Source organism: Colletotrichum costaricense, assembly GCF_030867565.1.
Source record: "Colletotrichum costaricense strain IMI 309622 chromosome Unknown Scaffold_23.1, whole genome shotgun sequence".
NCBI lineage: Eukaryota > Fungi > Ascomycota > Sordariomycetes > Glomerellales > Glomerellaceae > Colletotrichum > Colletotrichum costaricense.
The window spans coordinates 272,787-291,691 of NW_026848252.1; the positions used below are offsets into that span (position 1 = coordinate 272,787).

An 18,905-nucleotide genomic window follows, 5' to 3' on the forward strand; every position below is an offset into this window, starting at 1 on the left:
GCATCTGAAGATTGGACTCGACCGCCTTGTAGGGGTGTGATGGTGGATCGACTATGACCAATCAAACTCAACGTTGCTCATCGCTGGGGAGGATACATTCAATACGTACCTTCACTTACAGAAAAAAAAGTTTCATTCAGCATCAACGGCAGGTGAATTCTTGGGCTGTGATCCGAGATATTGCCAGTTCCCTCTCACTACGGCACCTCAATCACAAAGGCGGGCTTCCAATTGGGTTGCTATCTTATATCATTCAACCAGAACCGCGCGAAAAAATGTCTCTTTCTCTTCCCCCAGACCTCAAGGTCCTATGCCGCAAGTTGACAACCACACCACCGGCTCAACTTCCTCACTCAATCCCGGCCTTCATCAATCACGTCCTTCGTTGCAAAGATGTCTTGTCTGCGCCCCATGACCCTAAAGCCTCGTCCGAGGTCTCAAGTTTGGTTCATAAGCTGAGGACCATTATCACGACTTTGCTCAATGGCAAGAGTGCCATGGGCCGCTTCACCGGCGCAACTCTCGTCAAGGCTGTCGTTGATGTTGGTGGCTGGGAATGTCTTAAGGAGTCTGGCAATTGGGTTCGAGGGCTTTTGGGAATGCTTCAGGTAAGCAAGGTCCCGATATCTGTCTCCCAATATGAATACTAACACTGCATTGTAGAAGAGCGACCCATTCCCGGTCAAGGAGATTGCCATTGTCACCCTCGTGCGCATTTACAGTCTCATCAACAGCTACCAAACTCTCACCAGAGAAATCGCCACGCCTACGATTCCGACCTTCTTCAACGCATGTCTTCAGATGATCAAGCTCCCAGACCTAGGCCAGCGCCTCAAGACGCCGCTCGCTGTCGTTGAGACTGTTCTGGACGCCTTCTCCGCCATGATTCCCCTGTATCCGACGACCTGCCGCCCCTTCAACGGCCAGATCAGAACGGCCATCAAGCCCTACTTGGCGCCCACCTCTTCCGATGGAGCCACGATCCCCCAGTCTCTCCGCCGGGCAAGCAGACATCTGGCCATCTCTCTACCACTCACCACGGCAGGCAAGACGGGACCCAGCGACGATTGGGCCAAGCTGGTAGACGAGCTGCGCAAGGACTTCCACTTTACCGCTGATCAGGTCTTCCGCGCCGTGCAGGAATCATGGGAAGCCTCGGCGGCGTACACCCGCTCCAAGGTGGACTTTGATATTCCGCCGCAGGGTTTGGAGACGGGGGATCAGCTCCCCAACTGGACCGGAATTTCTGCTGGCCGTGACAGACTCGTTGGCTTGCTCCAATACATGGCAGACGCCCTCCGCTACTCGACCAAGACTCCCGTCACGATTCCGATTGCAGCTCTCATGGATATGGTCTCGCGTGTATCATTGATTAGCCGTAACTCCAAGTCTCAAGCTTGGGACCAGGCGCTCGAGACACAGGCTGCCGTCGGAAGGGAAGAAAAGGAGGAGCTGTGGGCCGCGATGCCCGACATACACGTCGCCGCTCTGGAACTACTCTTGGTCCTAGTGCAAAGGCTAGAACACAACGCGCTTTCGACCATCCCAGAGATACACGACAACATGATCCTCGTCTTCCGCTCCGGCATCGACATCCCCGCCGTTCGCGCTGCGACATACAAGCTCCTCAACGAGACTCTCCCCATTGCCGGCCCGGGCCTGCAAAAGCTCACCGTCGAGACCCTCGGCATCGTCTCCCTTGCCTGCTGCAGAGATATCCAGCAAGAATCAGGCCACATCCAAAAAATCAAGCCGGCAACCAACAACAAGACCGCAGCAGACACCAAGAAGAATACCATCGCCGCCAACGCAGATCTCTTCCTCCCCACGCAAGCCAACGCCGCAGACGCGACCACCTCGTCCTCAAAACAAACCCTCATCGCAAAGGACCACATCGCCGCCGTTGATGCCCTCCTCGCCAGCCTCTTGTCCCACCTACCCCAGCAACACCTCAAGCCGGGCCTCCGCGGCCTCCTCGACCAGACGGCCATCCTGTCGCGCAACAAGGCCGCCATGCTCGCCAGCGTCCTGAACCCCTACACCAACCAGGGCGGCGCCATGTTCCCCAGCATCCTGCCCTATCTCGCGCAGCAGTACCCCCGCGACCAAGGCGTCGAGATCCTCCGCTCCAACATCCGCACCTCCCCCGCGCAACCACCCGCAGACGCGCTCGAGGGCATCACCGCCACGCTCGAGGAGCTTGAAGCCGAGGAGGAAGCCAAGGACGCCGAGGACGAGGAGATTCTCGCCGAGATCCAGGTCGCGGGCGACGCGCAGGATGCAGAGATGAAGGATGCCACCGTTACCGCCAGCACCATTGTCGTTGCGGGTGACGAGGACAGCGACATCGTCACGTCCACCAAGACCGAGGTCGTCAACCCTTTCGCCGTCACCTCGGCGCAGAAGCGCAAGCTCCAAGACGAGGGCGCGGGCGCCCCGAGCCCGCCCAAGAGACAGAGCGTGGAGAGAAAGGAGGTCGAAAAGACGATTGTGGCTGCTGCGGCGCCGGAACCAGTGGCCGCCAAGCCGGCCGAGGAAGCGGATGACGATAGCGACGATGAAAGCGTGCACCTCAACATGGACCTGGACGATGATGAAGAGGAAGAGGAGGATGAGGATGAATGAGACAGGGGACAAGACAAGAAAAAGGATTCATATTGTTGTCAATTTAGATGGACATAATACCCCTACTGGAGACGAACAATTCTCCGGGTGAATGGAACAAAAAGTTCGAGTAATCTGGGTATTTGTTTTTTTGTTTTGATTTGCTGTAGTAAAGGCCTATCGACGTTTTCGCAGGTCGAGGCCCGGTATTTTGTACATGATACTGTGTGTGAAAAGGTCCAGTATCCAAGGCCATTGAAGCCCGACTTATTCTGTTAAGTCTTTTTGTATAAAAGTGTATGTTTGGCCCAGCCCCATCCCATGACAGGCCGGAGGAACGTGTTGGCAATCAAGAGAAGTCCAAGTCTCCCTCTCTGCCCGTTTCCCGCCGATGATGGCCCCTTCTTTCAGAACGCCGCGGAATGAAGAATATTTGCCCCCTCCCCCAGACGTCGCGATCGCGACGGCAACCCATTTTGAAAACAGCGAAAATCAGGACCAAAGAGTCCAGAGAAAAAGAAAAGAATGCCCCACGCCTCATACCTCAATCCCGCAGCCAAGCCCTCCGCTTCTCCTCCTTCTTGGCCCTTCGCTTCTCCTTGAACTGCTTGAGCTCAGACTTGCTGGGCTTCTTGCCGCTCCTCTCCGCCTTGAGACTCCTTCCGTTGTGAGAGTTGGCCGCGGCATCGACGTCGAAAAAGGCATTCATCTGTCGCCGGCTCTTGGCCTCGTCCGTGTGGCGGTCGGGGCCGTCGTCCAGCGTCTGGAACTGGCCGGTGAAGCGGTTGAATTGCGCCATCGCGCCGTACTCGCCGCCGTTGATCGCAGAGGCGGACGTCTGGGCTGTTTCGTCCTCGTCGGCTGCGCTACCCTTTGCGTACCACGCGTTCGGGTCGTAGTCGCCGTGTATGGCTGGGTTGTAGCCGCCGGCCGGGGGAGCGTCGTTCTTTGGGAGGGGAGGCGGGCCTGAGAGAGTCGCGGCTGCGGAGGCGGTTGTGCCTGGTGCTCCTGGTGCTGCTGCTGGTGTTGCGCCGCCGGCTGTAGGTACGCGAGGGTTGTCCCATTGCGACGCGCCCGTGATGCGGTTATAGAAGTAGTACGCCTGGGCTGTCGGATCCCACTGGAAGTCCCAGCCGTCGTCTTGTGTCGCTGGAGGAGCTCCGGCGGGTAGGGGTGGCGCCTCGTTGGGGAGGGGTGGCGCATCGGTGGAAGAGGTAGGATTGTCGTCGCGAGCATCGGCAGGAGCGGGAGAGCCAATTGAGCTGGCCTCGCCGGACTCTGGGGAGCTCGAGTCTCGTTTTGAGTTGTCGTCGTTATCGCCCTTGGGTGAAGTCGATTTCGAGTCGTTCTCGTTCTCGGTGGGCTCTTGCTTGAGGTCGGAGGCATCATCGGCCGGTGTGCTTTGTTCCGGCTCAGCCTTGCGCGGGGAGGCGGCTTGGGGAGACTCTGACGCCATGGTTTCAAAGTCGGAATGCAGGGTTTAATGAAGTGGTGTGAGTCGGATAGGTTGTCTTGTCGCGTGTACTCGTGGGCGATTAGAGAGTGCTTGTCACCGGGTAATAATAGAATATCGACGCAGAAGGAGCTTCATTTCTTGAATGGGAAGAATGGTGATGTTGAACCACGCTTTGGGTGGAGTTGAAGTAGCAAAGAAAGAGAAAGCTGGAAAAGGTACGGTTAGAGTCGCAAGTTTGACTGTGCTCAGAAGAGAACAGTGCAGTGCAGTTGTCCCACCTGAAATTTGGTAGAGACAAGGAAGATGCAAAATGACGGCACGGCGAGTGACAGGCAGGCGGGTGACCTGCGCCGGGGTATCCGTGGTCACACTGTGTGTGTCGCTGGTCAAGGCATGCTGACTAAGTTGGATTACTGTGTGGAGTGGGGGTTTTGTTTGCTTCTTCAAGCGGAAGCCCCCGGCCCAGAATGGAAGCGTTCAGTTCCTGCCATGGAAAGAACTGAAAGGTACGTACCGGATTGACCACCACCTTCCATTCCCTCACGGCGTAGCACTGCGGGACACTGCAAAGCACTGCGTGACACTGCACTGAGGAGGAGTCTGTCCAAAGATTGGGGACTGCAAGTGCTGCAAGTTCTGGCGCAATTGGATCGAGAAGAGACTGGACGGGAAGTGGCCGCCACAGCAGTGCAGCAGGGCGGCAGGGCGGCAGGGCCAGCAGCACGTTGAGATATCCCCAGTTAAATAGGCCCTTCCAGACCATCTGACTGGACGGCAGATTGAACAACGGAGGCAGATCCGGACCACGATTCGGTTTGATTACCTTACCCTAAGGTAGCTTGCCGGAGGAGGAGGAAGAAGAAGACATAGGAGGAGGCAGTTTGCGGAATAGGTACATGACTCTGCATTCTCGTAGGCTCTTGTTTACTCTATTCTCTCTTTCTTGCCGTCGCCTTTTCTCTTCCCTCTCTGGCGCCCCCCCCCCCCCCATCATCTCTCCCCATCTGTCTATCCCACCTCACCCGTTAGGTTGTTTCCTCTTCTCTTCTTCCAAAAAAAAAGAGAAAAAAGAGCGAGAGAAAGGTCTCTGCAGCTTGGCCAACCTCTGTCTCGGCTCCTTTCGAATACCTGCATACCATCCATCTCACCGCATTGGTTGCCAGCCAGCCTTCCACACCCTCATCGCACTATTCCAGACGACATCCACAGTCCTCACTGGGCGCCGCATCGAAGTCTTGTTGGAACCGAGAGCCAATGTCGACGTCTTCTGCAAGCCATCGTATTCACGTGCTGCCTTGCTCTCCTCATTGGGACGATTGTTTGTTCTCCTCTGCCTGCCGCTCACCAGCTTCTCGATCGGTTATTATGCTGTCTTTGCCTCTCGTCTGTATGCCCAATACCCCTCACTTTTCTTTCGTCGCGAGCGGTCAGTCTCGTTATACGACCCTGGACGAAACAGCCTTCCCATGACCTCTCTCTACCTACAGCCCATATACAACATCTACGACGACATCTCCTCGCAAAGTCACGGTCCCAAGTCTACCTAGGTAGCTCCTCGTGGCACCAGTCCGGCCGCACTAGCTGCGAGGCCGTTGGCTGTCATGTCTGACCAGGTCAAGCCCCAGCCGTTGCGGCCTCTACTCCCGGCACCAAAAGCCTCGCAGCCTGCTCCTCCTCCTCCTCTTCCTCCAGCACGCTTCCTTCCAGCTCAATCATCAGTCAAGAAGCGTCTACCGAGTACCAAGGTTGCTTGTAACGCTTGTCGGTCCAAGAAAAAAGCAGTAAGCACAAATCTCTTATCTTGGTACTATGGCAGGTCCTCTTGACTCGTTTCAAGCGCTGACATCCTCACTCAAGTGTGACGGTAAACGCCCTTCGTGCAAGGCGTGTACAGAGCTGAAGACACAATGTGTCTATATCAGTGCTAATGAGACGGAGACAGCCGCTATGGCTTTAAAGAGGGAAAATCAAATGCTTCGAGAAATGTTGAGCCAGCTCACGGCAATGCCGGATGATGTTGCCCACCAGACATTGAAGAAGCTCAAGTTCGCCGTCGACCCTTACGCTGCTCTTCGCGCCATAAGACCGTCGGGGCCAAGAGATGCCCGGGAGATCCTACCTCATATCTCGTCCAATGTCGAGTTTGAACTCACGCGACGCCATCCCATCTTGTATCCCCAGACTCGGAGATTAGGTCGTCTCGAGATGCCCGAGGATGTCGACTCTAGGCCTTCCAAACTCGCTCGGGTTGAGGACGCATCCGAAGAGGGTTCAATTCTCGAGGACCGTCGAGCACCAGAATACCCTACTGTGGCTGAAGTCCTGGAAGATGATCCCTCTACAGCCTCTCCTAGGCCTTCTCGAGCATTCAACTCGGCCTTCTTTGTTCCACTAATGGGCCCTATTCCTCCGCCGACACCGCGCATTCGCAACGAGCCTCGTCTGAAAGATTTGAACATCGCCTTCTGGACCGTAGTACCCATCAGTAATCAGGACGCAGCAGAAGTCATCTCCCTATATCTTGAAACAGATCATCCGATATTGGGCTTGTTCGATGCTGATCTGTTCCTGGACGACTTGGTCTCCGGTGAAGTTCGGTACTGCTCTTCACTGCTCGTCAATGCTCTGCTTGCTTTCGCTTGTGTCAGTTATCCCCCCCCCCCCCCACCCCCTTCTCTTGATTAATGTCATTGATTGTCTTTACCAGCAAGCGTATGCGGCAAAGCAACCTGAAGCGTCTCGATGGAGTCAAGAGCTGGAAGACGAGTCAAATAAGCTCTGGCATGCGCAAAACGATGATACCCTGCCTACCATTGCAGCTTTGACCTTCTTGATTCAGTCCAGCGGCTGCAATGGCAATGGTGAACTCAATGTCAAGTTCGTCAAAGATACAATAGCTATGGCGAAACGTCTGAGGCTCTTTGGGTGTCCCGATGCATATACCTTTGTAGACCTAAATCGTCTCTCGGAACCACATGCGAGGGCAACAGCTCAAGTTGCCTGGGGAGTTTTCAACACTCTGAGGTAAGGCCATTTCAAAGAGTCCCCCAGTCCAAGTGAGCATAGCTGACGAAAAGCGCAGTATGATAGCCCAGTTCTGTTTACCAGCGACTACTGAGTACCCCCCGACTCTTCCCATTCCAGGCAAAGCTAGGCTAGGGAACTCAACACCCGGGTCTGAGCACGAGCGTAACAGCAGCGCGAATAGTACAGCGCCCTCGTCAGACTCGGATGCTCGCTCCCAGACTCGAAATCGCACCAAGAGACGGCGATCTCCTGCCATATCAGACACTTTCGCCGCCTTTTGCGAATTATGGGTCATTTCCTCTCAAATCACTTGGGTTTATCAGCACGATACTAGTCCAGGCCATTCATCCCAGGCTTTTGCACTGGAGAAGTACAGCAAACTACTGTCTTGGGCAGATAATTTGTCTGAAAGTATGGAACGTGACGAGCACAGCCCATCTCATGTGCTTACCTGCCAGTAAGTTAACCTTTTCCTTTTGTCCCGTCAGTGCACGGCGTGCGAATTAACAACCTTCACAGCATGTGGTTCCACGGGACTGTGCTCTACCTCTTCAGGCCGTTCATCCCAAGCGACAAACAGCATGGCTTCAAATTCTGGTCACCGTCAGCCGACCAGATACCTGCCTTTTTTGCGGCCTCCGTCGAGCAGCTCAAAGACCTCGTCGAAGTGTACGCGTTGTACCCGGAATCGACGTACAGCATCTTCGGGCACACTGCTCTCATCCATGTAGCCAACGCCGTAGCTAGCGACATAACGAATCCAGAGTGGCGACCCTACTTTCTCAGCTGCATCCGCGCCTATCAAGCCCTATACAGTTCCTTTACCGTTGCCGAAGTGATTGCCGGGGGTCTCCTTTCCATGGTCGTCAGGAAAGGGGGCATGGACATGACGGAAGCTCTAGGGCTGCTGGAAGACCTCAGAGCTCGCAAGGGACCCAGGGCGGGCGGCCGGGCGACTGGCATGTTTGTGACTGATCTCGATCTTGCCGTGACGGACCGCGAGGCGGCGAGGGTTGATCGCTTGATTGAGAACTTTGAAGAGATGACCATCTTGGATGAGTTTACTCAAGGTGTCATCTGAGGTGTGGGATGAGGGCTTTCCTTACTACCATTTCCCTTGCCTGTTGATGTGCATGCTACGGGAGGTCTCTTGGGGAAGGACCGGTTCTGTTTGATGATTTGAATTTTCATGACGCACATGCTGTAATGACGAGCCATCGAGACTCTATATCTTTCCCACGATGTGGATGTAATTAGTATGCAATACACAGGCGGCCACAACTGGCAAAGGGCAGATCATGTTTCAGTGTCACTTTTGCTCGACATTGTCACTTGCTATGAATACACTGGCTCATTTTGAACACGTTAGCCTAGGGAACTTGAGTAGACTAACCGTGTCTTGTGATGAGGATTTGAGATCTGAGAGGATTTAGAGTCACCGAGTCTAGTGTTTAGCGGCCACATGCCTCAGTTCTAGGCACGGCATCTACCGCGATGAGAACTCAGAATGAGCTCGAGGGTTCAGTTCAGCCCTGTACCTCGCAGCCCGCGGGCTGACGTGACCAGGGTAACGAGAAACAACATTTGATAGGGCTATAAGGTAGGTAGTGCGTGGGACGCCTTCACATGTTCCCGGTTATGTAATGCACGTCCAAGGTAGGTACCTAGTCTGCCTTACAGGGAAGCAAGATCCTCGAGGTTGTATTCGCACTGACCTCACGGGGTAAAAAGCAGAGCGCTAGTTCCTTTCATTTCATGTTTCCATCCTCCCTCCCGATACAACATCGGCCCTATGTTAGCTACGAAGAAACATCGTATTCCACGAAACCATCCGACCACCACTCGGCGCGCCAACGCAACATCCCAGGGCAATGAGCGGGCAACCCGCCTAACCACGGTCCACAGCAGGCCTCCTTTGGTTTGGTTTGGGGTTTTCTTTATGGCCACAAATAGCACACACACAAGCTCGAGGCATGACCATGATAGGCCGCCGCCGTCGCGGTGCCATCGCCGTCTACCCGCTTGCCTAGAAGTCTAGGTAGAGCGGTCACAGCCATCGCCTTAACCAACGACGCTAACGACAACAGAAACCAAGAGCGAATGGATGGCCGCCGCATCCGGACAGGTTGGGGTGTCATTACCCAACCCAAGATCACCCGTTTTGGGTCAAGTTGCTTCTCAGATCATCACCGTCACCTAGCCTTCCCGCGCAGTCCCTGACGAAGGGATCGTCTCTCCAGCTTTATTGTCCTGTCCATGGGGGGAGGCCGCCCCCGATGATACCTAGGTGCCTACAGACTGAGTACGGAGTCTCTGTGCTACCTCAAACCTGCGCCGCCGTCGCAATCCCTGCAGATGATGGACTCGAACTTTCCCAGGACGTTTTTTCCCAAATCTTTGGCGGTCTTGGCTGATGGTGCGCAGTGGCGCCGCTAGCATCGTCAGGAGAACCCGTCGCCGTTTCCGTGAATGATCGGTCGCTTTGCTCTTTTCCTTTGACAATTTGAATTAGGTTCTGATCCACGTTTCCTAACTACCTATCTCTCACTCCACCTTTTAGAATTCTCGATCCGGGGGCTGCCATCTCTCGGGTGAGGCGAGGGCCTGGCCATCTAGTGGCTGGATGGGCATCCGGAAGGGAAAAAGAAGCACTTGCGCACGCACGATCCCGTCTCACATTCCGGTGCACCGTGGCAGGGGACAACCTCCAAAGCGACGTCGCCTTTGACTACGGCCCACGGGGTCAAGACAACCACTCGGACGACCTTGTCGGTCACTCTTTAATAAACTCATCCCATATCCCGCCTGCTTCTGCATCTGCTTCCCCAGACTCTCGATTGCAGCACTCCTGACAGAGCCGCAAGCCCAACCGCCAAGCCACACACGGACAAGCAACAAGCAGCAGCAGCGGAACCATGTCTTTCAGACGGGCACCTCTCGTGAGCCTTGCTCTCACGCTGTTGCCGTTGGTTGTGGCTGATGACCACCCCTACGTCGCCGATTCAGTATGCGATTGCTACTTGACCAACACATCAGAGAGCTACTTCAGCAACCACCTGTTCTTCGACTTCCGCAACCTCGGCCAATACGCAGGGGTCCCAGATGCCCTCACGGACTGGGATGCGAGCGCCAACGCAAACACAACATCTGACTACTTCAACACAGACGCATGGAACGCGATATGGGGTATCCAGAACTGGAACAACACAGATCGTAAGGGGAAAGACGGCAACGACGCCACGGTGAACATGGTCAACTCGCCCAACAACATTTACATTGAGAAGAACAACGACAAGGACGCCACCTCGGACACCTTTATGAGCATGCGCACCGTCCGCTTCGAAGACTTCCAGTCCTCGGCCGAGATGGAGTCCGTCTCCATGGGCTACCACTTCGTCTCGGTCCGCATGCTCGCCCGCACCCTCGGCGACCCGGGCGCCTGCACCGCACTCTTCACCTACCGCGAGGCCGACAAGTACGCCAACGTGCAGGAGGCCGACATTGAGGTGCTCACCAAGGACCCGGACGACCGCATCCAGTATACCAACCAGCCGTCGTTCGACTCGAGCGGCAACACCATCGACAAGTCGACGCAGAACGGCACCATGCCCAAGGGCACTTCGTGGCGCGACTGGGCCGTCCACCGCCTGGACTGGGACGCAAAGGACAGCACCTGGCTCGTCGACGGGTCCGAGGTGTCGAGCATCTCCTTTCAGGTGCCCCGCGACCCCAGCCGCGTCATGCTCAACTCGTGGAGCGATGGCGGGTCGTGGTCTGGCGTAATGGAGGTCGGGCACTCGGCCGTCATGCAGATCCAGTGGATCGAGATGGTTTTCAACTCCACGGAATCGTCCTCGAAGCGTGACGTCCTTGATAACAGCTTCCACCAAGCCGGTCTCGGTCCCAGAGGTCAGCTGGACCGCCGCCGCGGCGAGGGCAAGTGCCAGATCGTGTGCAGCATCGATTCGTCCAACACGATTGGCGCAGCGGTGATGCTGCACAACGGTACGGCGCCCGGGCAGCTTCTGGGACAGTCGAGTGCCATGGCTTTCTGGGTGCCCGTGGCCTTGATGTCGGCCATGTTTTACCAGCTGTGGGCGTGATTGGGATTCACCGTCGAGACGAGACGGGTGGCGTTTGCATCTGATTTATGCCAGCATAGCAACGGGGTTCAAATATGGGATTTGTCTATTCAGTATCGTACAATGATATACATTTTCAAGCTTACTCGGTTTATGATCACTGCAATATCTGTGCCACATGAAGTTGTATTTGGGTACCAAAGTCAGCTACGAGCTTAAGGTTCGAGTGGTCGGATCAAGCATCCAGAGCTCGACCCCTGTAAACGAGCACCAACGCGCGCCGCGACGTGCCTTGCACAGTGGGACACACCCAGCACCCATGCGCCATGCCATGCCACCCATGGGCAGCCAGAGGATGCCACATGCCTCGGTCCCAATTGGATGTGGGACAATTGGGATGGACCCTTGGCTTGCAGCTCAACCTCCCTCAACAATCTTTCCCAGAAGCTTTGCATCTGCAAAAACACCCATCTTGTCATCATCACCACCACCGGGTACCTGACACAACGATCGAAGCTCTCCGCGCATCGCACTCCCCGAAATCTCCAAACGAAGCTCGAATCACCACCCCAATCGCAAAGAACAATGGCAGACACGGCAACAGCGGCTGCCAAGCCGCAGAGGCGGCAATCCTCCCCCCTCAAGAACGGCTACCTCATCGCCTACAACTTCGTCTCCGCCGTCGCCTGGGCCACCGTCCTCGGCCGCACCGTCGCGCTCTTTGCGCTCCGCGGGCCGCATTTCGTTCATCTCGGCGTCGGCGACTGGACGCGGTGGACGCAGACTATGGCTGCCATGGAGGTTTTGCACGCATTGCTCGGTTCGTTTGGATCCCCCTTACACTCCCTTTTATCCATTCTCCTCCCCTCAACCCCGAGGCGGCAGAGTCGAAGAAGTAATGAACCCAAGGGAATGAAAGCTAATCACGAGTTCCACACAGGCGTCGTCCGCGCCCCCGTCTTCACGACCGTGATGCAAGTCCTATCCCGCTTCGTCCTCGTCTGGGGCGTCGTCTACCCCTTCCCCTACCTCGCCCGCAGCCCCTGGTACTCGTCCATGCTGCTCGCCTGGAGCGTCACCGAGGTGATCCGCTACTCGTATTTCGCGCTCACCCTCAGCGGGTTCCAGCCCAAGTTCTTGACGTGGCTGCGGTACAATACCTTCTTCGTGCTGTACCCTATTGGGATCACGAGCGAGTGCGTGCTGATTTACTACGCTGCGACGCCGGCTAGGCAGTTTGGGGAGATGGTGCCGTGGGTTTCGTATGCTATTCTTGCTGTTTATGTTCCTGGTATGTTTCCCCGTTTCTGGTCTTCGCACCCCCCATTTTATGTCTGTGATCGTGAGGAAGAAGTGCTGACAAATGGGAAATAGGATCGTACATTCTGTACACGTATATGATGAAGCAGAGAAGCAAGGTTATGCGCAACTTGAAGGCCGAGGAGGCGGGCCGCTCCAAGACGCAGTAATTCTTCAACTGAAAGAAGGGGGAAGATGAGAATCCAAAATTTAGGTGGGGTATAAGGACTATATAATGGTCGGGGGTATGGTTATAGACAAAAATGAGAAAAAGAGGATGGGCATCTACAAGAATGCGGCCTTGCTCCAGCAGTCGTAATAATAAAGAAACAAAAGCAAACATCACAGTCTAGAGTCTCAAGCGGTAGCGCTCTCGCCCGCCTCCTTGATGGCGAGCTTGTCTTCCTCGCTGGACTCGTACCATTCGTTTCGCGTCCACTGGGCGATGAGAGTTGCTGCGTCTTCCTTGAGTCTGTCGTACCCCGGGTTCATCTTTGGTTCAAACATGTCTGGCCTTCCAGTCAGCAAAAACCAAAACTCACGTCCATAACCTTGAGCAGTTTGGGTAACTGCGAAAAGGGGGGTAGACTCACTCATATGCGCCTGCGTCTCCTCCGTAGCGACATCATTCACAGCCTGCTTCCATGTCCCACCATTATCCCGCTTCGGCAGGTTACAAAACGTGCGGTCCCGACCCAGCACCGTGCCGACAACGCTGACCTCCTTGGAGCCGGCGGCTTTACCGAGGCGGGTGTACAAATTCGCGAAGCCGACGTCGAGCTCGCGGTTGAGCTTGACCATGTACTGCACCCTCTTCTGCAGCTCCGCGCCCTTTGCGAGACACCCGACGAACTCGAGGTGCGACGTCGCCCACGTCAGGCCCTGGGTGATGTGTTCGCGGTTGTAATACGCCGCTCCCGCGCTCGCTGCCACGGCGGCGGCGGAGCCTGCCACCATTGCGATCTTGCCCCAGCCCCATCCACCGCCTTGCTGTGAGGAGTTTGCCGGAGGAGCAGGTAGTGCAGCGACGGGTGCTCTGTTTCGTGAAGGTGAAGAAGTAGCTTGCTTCGCGCCCCAGAGAGCGGTGCCGAGGCCGCTGAGCTGCGTCATGGCGGCGTTGGCGGTGTTGTAGTGGCCCTCTGCGCCGTGGGCGACGACGCCGGGGGAGATGCCCAGGTACGGCGTGTCGAAGGCGATGACGCCCTGGATGTAGGGGAACATGAGGCTGTTGAAGGTTGCGGTGGACGAGTCCGCCGCCTTTTCGACGCCGTCTTCAGAGTAGATTGGCTTTTCCGAGGTGAGGCCTATGACGGTCTCGGCGGCGACAATGCCGCCCATGGAGTGGCCTGCTAGAACGACGCGGACGGAGGGGTCTACTGTTGGCGAGGGGGTGTTGTTTGCGACTTCTAGGTCGATTACTTTTTCGAGGAGCCTGGTGGGAGTGTCAACGATGACCTGGTTGATGGTCCGCTGTGATGGGAAGCGGGGATTACCAGTCGCGGAAACGGCTAACGCAGTCTCCTAGGTCGCCGCGCGTCTCGTATTTGGGATAGACGAGGACGTTGACGTTGATCTTTGGGAGGAGGGCGGCGAGGTCTGCGCGGAGCTGTGCTGTGAAGCCTTCCTTGTCGCCAAAGGTGTCGTCACCTCCCTGTGCGGAAGGTTAGGGATCGGAAGTCATTAGAATGAGCATGATCCGACGTACCTTGAACCCGTGGATGAAAACTATGAGTAATGTCTTCTTCATCTTGTCTTTCCGTTGTAAGTTACATGAGTGAGAATGAGGCGTTGTGAACAGCTATGCGATGTCGTTGATGAAGCTTGGAGCTTGGAGCTTGACGTCTCTGTACAGTGTTAGGACAGTGCGCACATACACGGTATCTGGAGGATGCCCCGCCTTGCCACCCCACCATGTGACAACATCCCTCCCTATAGGTATCCTTCCCTCAAGATACCTCGTGCCTCCCTTGGGGGAAAAGCAACGTCGACTGGCTTGCACTGAGCTATCCACAAAACCACCATAGTGCCATGGCGATGGGGATTTGGACAAACATCTCGAGCAACCAATTTGAACCAGAAATCAAAGTCAGTGTCCCCTGTAATATGATAATACGTATTTCCATATCAGATGCCCCTACCTAACACACTCATCTCGTCTGCTAGTTGTGGTCCATATCTTGAAGTTAACGTCAAGGTGGCAAGGTCATAAGTCAGGAAGCAGAAATGACCAGCACTTTCGTTGGATATTCCGATTTGAACCCAAAGCCTGTCACGCCGGGCCTACTCATTGGTTTATCAAAATGCAGGCAACTAGGCGTGTCCGCCGCAGTTGCTGGGGCTGAGCGAGGTGCATGACCACACGCGGGGTTTGTGTGACTTTGGGTCACCAGCAGTCGTACTTACGCCGTAGCCACTCTCTGTCGAAACAAAAACATCTACCAACTTTTAAATCACTATCAACACGCACATTTTTGACGACATGCGACTTCTGAACGTCGAAACGAGAAGGCTACAAGAGTTCTTCGGCGAGGTGCCACGATATGTAATCCTATCACACACCTGGGGTAACGACGAGGTCACCTTCCAAGACCTCGACCGTCCTGACCACACCAAGAAACGAGGCTACACCAAAATCGACGGTATCTGCTGCCTAGCGGCCCGAAATGGCTTTAAATGGGTGTGGGTTGATACTTGCTGCATCGACAAGACGAGCAGTGCAGAACTCTCCGAGGCTATCAACTCCATGTACAAGTGGTACAAAGATTCATCTACCTGCTGTGCCTATCTCGAAGACGTCCAGCAAGGCGATGATCCGAGCAGCTTCGACAGGCAATTGTGCAACAGTCGGTGGTTCACTAGAGGCTGGACGTTGCAGGAGCTTCTCGCCCCCGAAACAGTCGAGTTCTTTGATGCTGCGTGGGAGAATCTTGGCACTCGCTCTTCACTAGCGCCCAAGATCGAGTCCATCACCAAAATACCGACCGATTTCCTCGAAAGAAATGAAGAATCCCCCGCTATCCGCTCCGCAAAGATCGCCATGCGGATGTCGTGGGCTGCTCGGCGGCAGACAACGAGAGTAGAGGATATAGCATACTCTCTTCTTGGGATATTTGATGTTAACATGCCACTGCTCTATGGCGAGGGGGAAAAGGCTTTCGAGAGGCTGCAGATTGAGATTATGAAGCAGTCTTCCGACGATTCGATACTCGCATGGGCATCGAACAGCAAACACAAGCCAAAGCCGGCAACGCACTATGACGAGATGGTCTTTTACATCTCTCAAAAAGAAAGGGCGTTGGCCCGATGCCCTGATGAGTTTGCTTGGTGGACTTCAACCCAGCCTCTGGATTTCTGTAAAAGAAGCATTTTCGGCATGGAGATGACGATTCGCGGTCTGCGTGTCACTCTTCCTGTTCTCAAAGGGGAAAATGTGTCATACGGTGTGCTCAACTGCATGATGGACAACAGTTTCGACCAGATTCTTGCGGTCAGACTACGTCATACCGATGTCGCCGGCGAGTATGAGCGGGCAATGGGTGATCCCATCATTCTATCCTGGCAAGCTGTGAAAAAATGTCAACAAATGACTGTCTACATTTCAAACAAGGACCAGCAGAATTTGCGTCATAGAGGACCTCCTTGGCACAAATGGTTGACATACACAATCCGAATTCAAGGCTCAGATGATAGGACCGAACGTTTGGTTGGGGTGGAGCCAGAGCATCTTTACCGGGAGGAATGGAGTTCCGTATGTGTTCGGTATCATCACTTATGGCGCTCGCCACGAATCCTCCTTCACTACGAGAAATTTCCCATGGATAATCGACGAGATAGTGACGGTGATTGGGATGGGTTCATTGTTGTTCTGGAAGAAAGGAAACCGCGCTATTCCTTCTTCTCTTTCAAGCTAAAACCTCCGCCATTTGTCTGCTATACCATACCTATGCTAAGGGGAAAACCCGTATCAGACAACCAGCATGAACAGCTTCTCTGGCAGATACCTCGTTCGAAACGTCGCGACTTTTCAAACCTCAGGAACATTTTCTCACTGAAAGCTGGCGTTCCTCAGGTTAAGATTCAGCGAGAGAAGTTCCTCGATCAGGAGTGGTTCCTTCTCAAAATCGTTTACACCAAGTCGTTGGCCCAATATGCCATGCCCATCACCAGGGCCATCACAAGTCTGCGCCCATTCATAGAAACACGATGCGCCCATGCTTGAACTACTGTGATCTGCTCATCATGAATGATGTCTTCGTCATGCTGGTTCCCTACATGGCCTGGCATCTGAATAGCAGGAGTTACACAGCCAGCTGGAAGGAAGACGTTATACGTTACGGCCTATTGCTTCTGAACTACCTCCTTCGCTATAAAGCCTGTCTCGTAATTTCATTCTCTTTTCAATGTATACATTCTTTCCTCACACCTACAAAGAGACTTAAGCCAATCCGCTGGCCTCGGTATCGTGCATGATAGCGATTCTCTTATTGGCGAAGCGTGGACCAAAGTTCTGTGAGATTTCAGAACTGAATCCACGACAGACGATGCAACAGATAATGAGGAACTTTGGTCATGGACAGGGCATTATGTCACATATACGGACTCTATCACTTGTTACGCCATGTTGTTCCTTTACCTTGTGTGAAATGGATTTGTTGCGATACGATGCAATTCAATAGTATTTTTCATTATCATGTCTCTCTTAAATTAAGTCACAAACCTTCCGTTTTCAGTTTGTTAAACCAGTGCTATCTTTGTACTCAGTCTGATCAAAATCACACCGTAAAATGATTGGAGCCATCAAAGACAATACATTGATTTTGAGTGTTTCCAAGGCAGGTGCAGAACATGGCCTCTGAGCTTCGATCCGAAGAGACCACGACTCCCCTTCCGGAAATGAAATTGTGGGAAGTCTTTAACAGAATGTGATGCTTCAAAAGCTTAGTGATGAAGTTCAATACGCTTCTTAACATTCACTACAAATTTTGGTTTACTGTTCTCAACTACGCTAGTAGGTGGCTGTCAGCCTCTGTACGAGGTACTGCCCGCTGTTGATACCATCGTATTTCTTCTCCTCCTCCGTGGCGTACGTCCCCGGGATAGCCTCGATATGACTCTTGAAGTTGGGGTTGCAAAAGTACCTATTCATCATCGTCAGCACATCATAAGTTTCAACAACATACACTCCAGTCACTTACGCAATACTGTAACGGGGAGGATACTCCTCCCCGTCCTCCGGCTTCCGCGGCGGCTCCACGACGCGGTGAATCGTGCTCTTGATAGTATCATTGCTCCACCGCGCAAGCAAATCCCCAGCGTTAACCACAACCGTCCCAGGAATCGGCGTAGCATCCACGAACCGCCCATTCGGGCTTCGCACCTGCAGACCCCCGCGGTCATCCTGGAACAACAGCGTAATCGATCCGTAATCGCTGTGCTCTCCAGCGCGCACCTGACCGGGGTTCACCTTGAAGACGTTGGGGTCGACGGAAGGGTAATGCAGCAGACGCAGCGTGTTGTCCCCGACGTCGGTATACCCGTCAAAGAACCGCTCGTCCTCCAACCCCATGCCCACCGCAATGGCGCGCATCACCTCGACGTGCAGCGCCTTGCACTGCCCAAAGAACTCGAGCATCTGCGTCTTGAACCCGGCCACGCGCTCGCCGTCCCGCTCGACGGGCCACTGGTTCGGGTGGTCCGGCTCGCCGTCGCGGCCAATCTCAAACGACTCCTTGAGGTCCGGGTTCCCCGCGCGCACCTTTTCGATTTCCTCGTTGGTGGTGAGGTTGCTGACTTTCTCGCGGCCGGGCGCGGAGTAGCCGCGGTTGGCCTGCGGGGTGGTCCAGCCGAGGCCTTGCTTGACGGCGTCGGACTGGGAGAAGAAGTCTGCTGATTTGGCAAAGGTGGCGGCGCGGAGGTCCTGGCTGATGGGGACGTTTTGGAGGTAGATGAAGCCTGCGTTTTGGAAGCCGTCGAGGACTTGCTTTGCTGTTTCCTTGCGCTTGGCGGCGTCGCCGTTGAGGAAAGCTGAGAAGTCAATGAGCTTGACGTTGATGTCAGTTTGCGATGCATGAGGTATATGCGATTACGATGAAGGTACGTCACTGATGTCACTCACGGGGATGAAGAGACCCTCCTTGTCTACTGCTGGAGCTGCCATGATGATCTAGTTGTTGCTTTCTTCACTGGGGTTGAGAGGGGATGGATGAGAGATTCAGAGATGAATGTGGTCAGTTGAGACTTGGGAGCATCACATGTATCAGGGTGAGGTGTAATCTCGAGGAAGAAGTCACGATAAGGTTCGTTACTAAATCCGTGCGGTACAGGTTCCGAGCGACTTATATCTATCCGTCGATACGATAGGTTGTGTAAGTACCTGGTCGCGGGCAACTGGCGGCGGCCCAGCCAACCAGAGGCCGAGCATTAACATCGTAAGTTAA

At 54.5% G+C, this 18,905-nt stretch overlaps 8 protein-coding genes across 8 annotated transcripts; 5 read left to right on the forward strand and 3 right to left on the reverse strand.

Annotated features, from left to right (window-relative positions):
* Positions 1 to 275: 275 nt before the first annotated feature.
* On the forward strand, positions 276 to 2,625 carry CCOS01_15228 (uncharacterized protein; the record flags this gene model as incomplete). The annotated part of the gene is made up of 2 exons (XM_060463370.1): positions 276 to 608; positions 664 to 2,625. The coding sequence occupies 2 exons, from the start codon at positions 276 to 278 to the stop codon at positions 2,623 to 2,625; spliced, it is 2,295 nt and encodes a 764-aa protein (XP_060305973.1).
* Positions 2,626 to 3,148: 523 nt separating this feature from the next.
* CCOS01_15229 (WW domain-containing protein) lies at positions 3,149 to 4,060 on the reverse strand (the record flags this gene model as incomplete). The annotated part of the gene is made up of 1 exon (XM_060463371.1): positions 3,149 to 4,060. The coding sequence occupies one exon, from the start codon at positions 4,058 to 4,060 to the stop codon at positions 3,149 to 3,151; it is 912 nt and encodes a 303-aa protein (XP_060305974.1).
* A 1,601-nt stretch (positions 4,061 to 5,661) lies between these two features.
* Positions 5,662 to 8,168, forward strand: CCOS01_15230 (uncharacterized protein; the record flags this gene model as incomplete). Its single annotated transcript, XM_060463372.1, has 5 exons — positions 5,662 to 5,841; positions 5,918 to 6,703; positions 6,768 to 7,084; positions 7,143 to 7,544; positions 7,607 to 8,168. The coding sequence occupies 5 exons, from the start codon at positions 5,662 to 5,664 to the stop codon at positions 8,166 to 8,168; spliced, it is 2,247 nt and encodes a 748-aa protein (XP_060305975.1).
* Positions 8,169 to 10,002: 1,834 nt separating this feature from the next.
* CCOS01_15231 (uncharacterized protein) lies at positions 10,003 to 11,190 on the forward strand (the record flags this gene model as incomplete). The annotated part of the gene is made up of 1 exon (XM_060463373.1): positions 10,003 to 11,190. One exon carries the CDS (start codon positions 10,003 to 10,005, stop codon positions 11,188 to 11,190), a length of 1,188 nt encoding a protein of 395 aa, XP_060305976.1.
* A 564-nt stretch (positions 11,191 to 11,754) lies between these two features.
* On the forward strand, positions 11,755 to 12,638 carry CCOS01_15232 (protein tyrosine phosphatase-like protein; the record flags this gene model as incomplete). Its single annotated transcript, XM_060463374.1, has 3 exons — positions 11,755 to 11,989; positions 12,110 to 12,460; positions 12,544 to 12,638. The coding sequence occupies 3 exons, from the start codon at positions 11,755 to 11,757 to the stop codon at positions 12,636 to 12,638; spliced, it is 681 nt and encodes a 226-aa protein (XP_060305977.1).
* A 187-nt stretch (positions 12,639 to 12,825) lies between these two features.
* Positions 12,826 to 14,215, reverse strand: CCOS01_15233 (uncharacterized protein; the record flags this gene model as incomplete). Its single annotated transcript, XM_060463375.1, has 4 exons — positions 12,826 to 12,977; positions 13,062 to 13,900; positions 13,962 to 14,119; positions 14,174 to 14,215. The coding sequence occupies 4 exons, from the start codon at positions 14,213 to 14,215 to the stop codon at positions 12,826 to 12,828; spliced, it is 1,191 nt and encodes a 396-aa protein (XP_060305978.1).
* A 732-nt stretch (positions 14,216 to 14,947) lies between these two features.
* On the forward strand, positions 14,948 to 16,687 carry CCOS01_15234 (HET domain-containing protein; the record flags this gene model as incomplete). The annotated part of the gene is made up of 1 exon (XM_060463376.1): positions 14,948 to 16,687. The coding sequence occupies one exon, from the start codon at positions 14,948 to 14,950 to the stop codon at positions 16,685 to 16,687; it is 1,740 nt and encodes a 579-aa protein (XP_060305979.1).
* A 786-nt stretch (positions 16,688 to 17,473) lies between these two features.
* On the reverse strand, positions 17,474 to 18,625 carry CCOS01_15235 (2OG-Fe(II)oxygenase; the record flags this gene model as incomplete). The annotated part of the gene is made up of 3 exons (XM_060463377.1): positions 17,474 to 17,606; positions 17,664 to 18,508; positions 18,584 to 18,625. The coding sequence occupies 3 exons, from the start codon at positions 18,623 to 18,625 to the stop codon at positions 17,474 to 17,476; spliced, it is 1,020 nt and encodes a 339-aa protein (XP_060305980.1).
* Between the last annotated feature and the right edge of the window lie 280 nt (positions 18,626 to 18,905).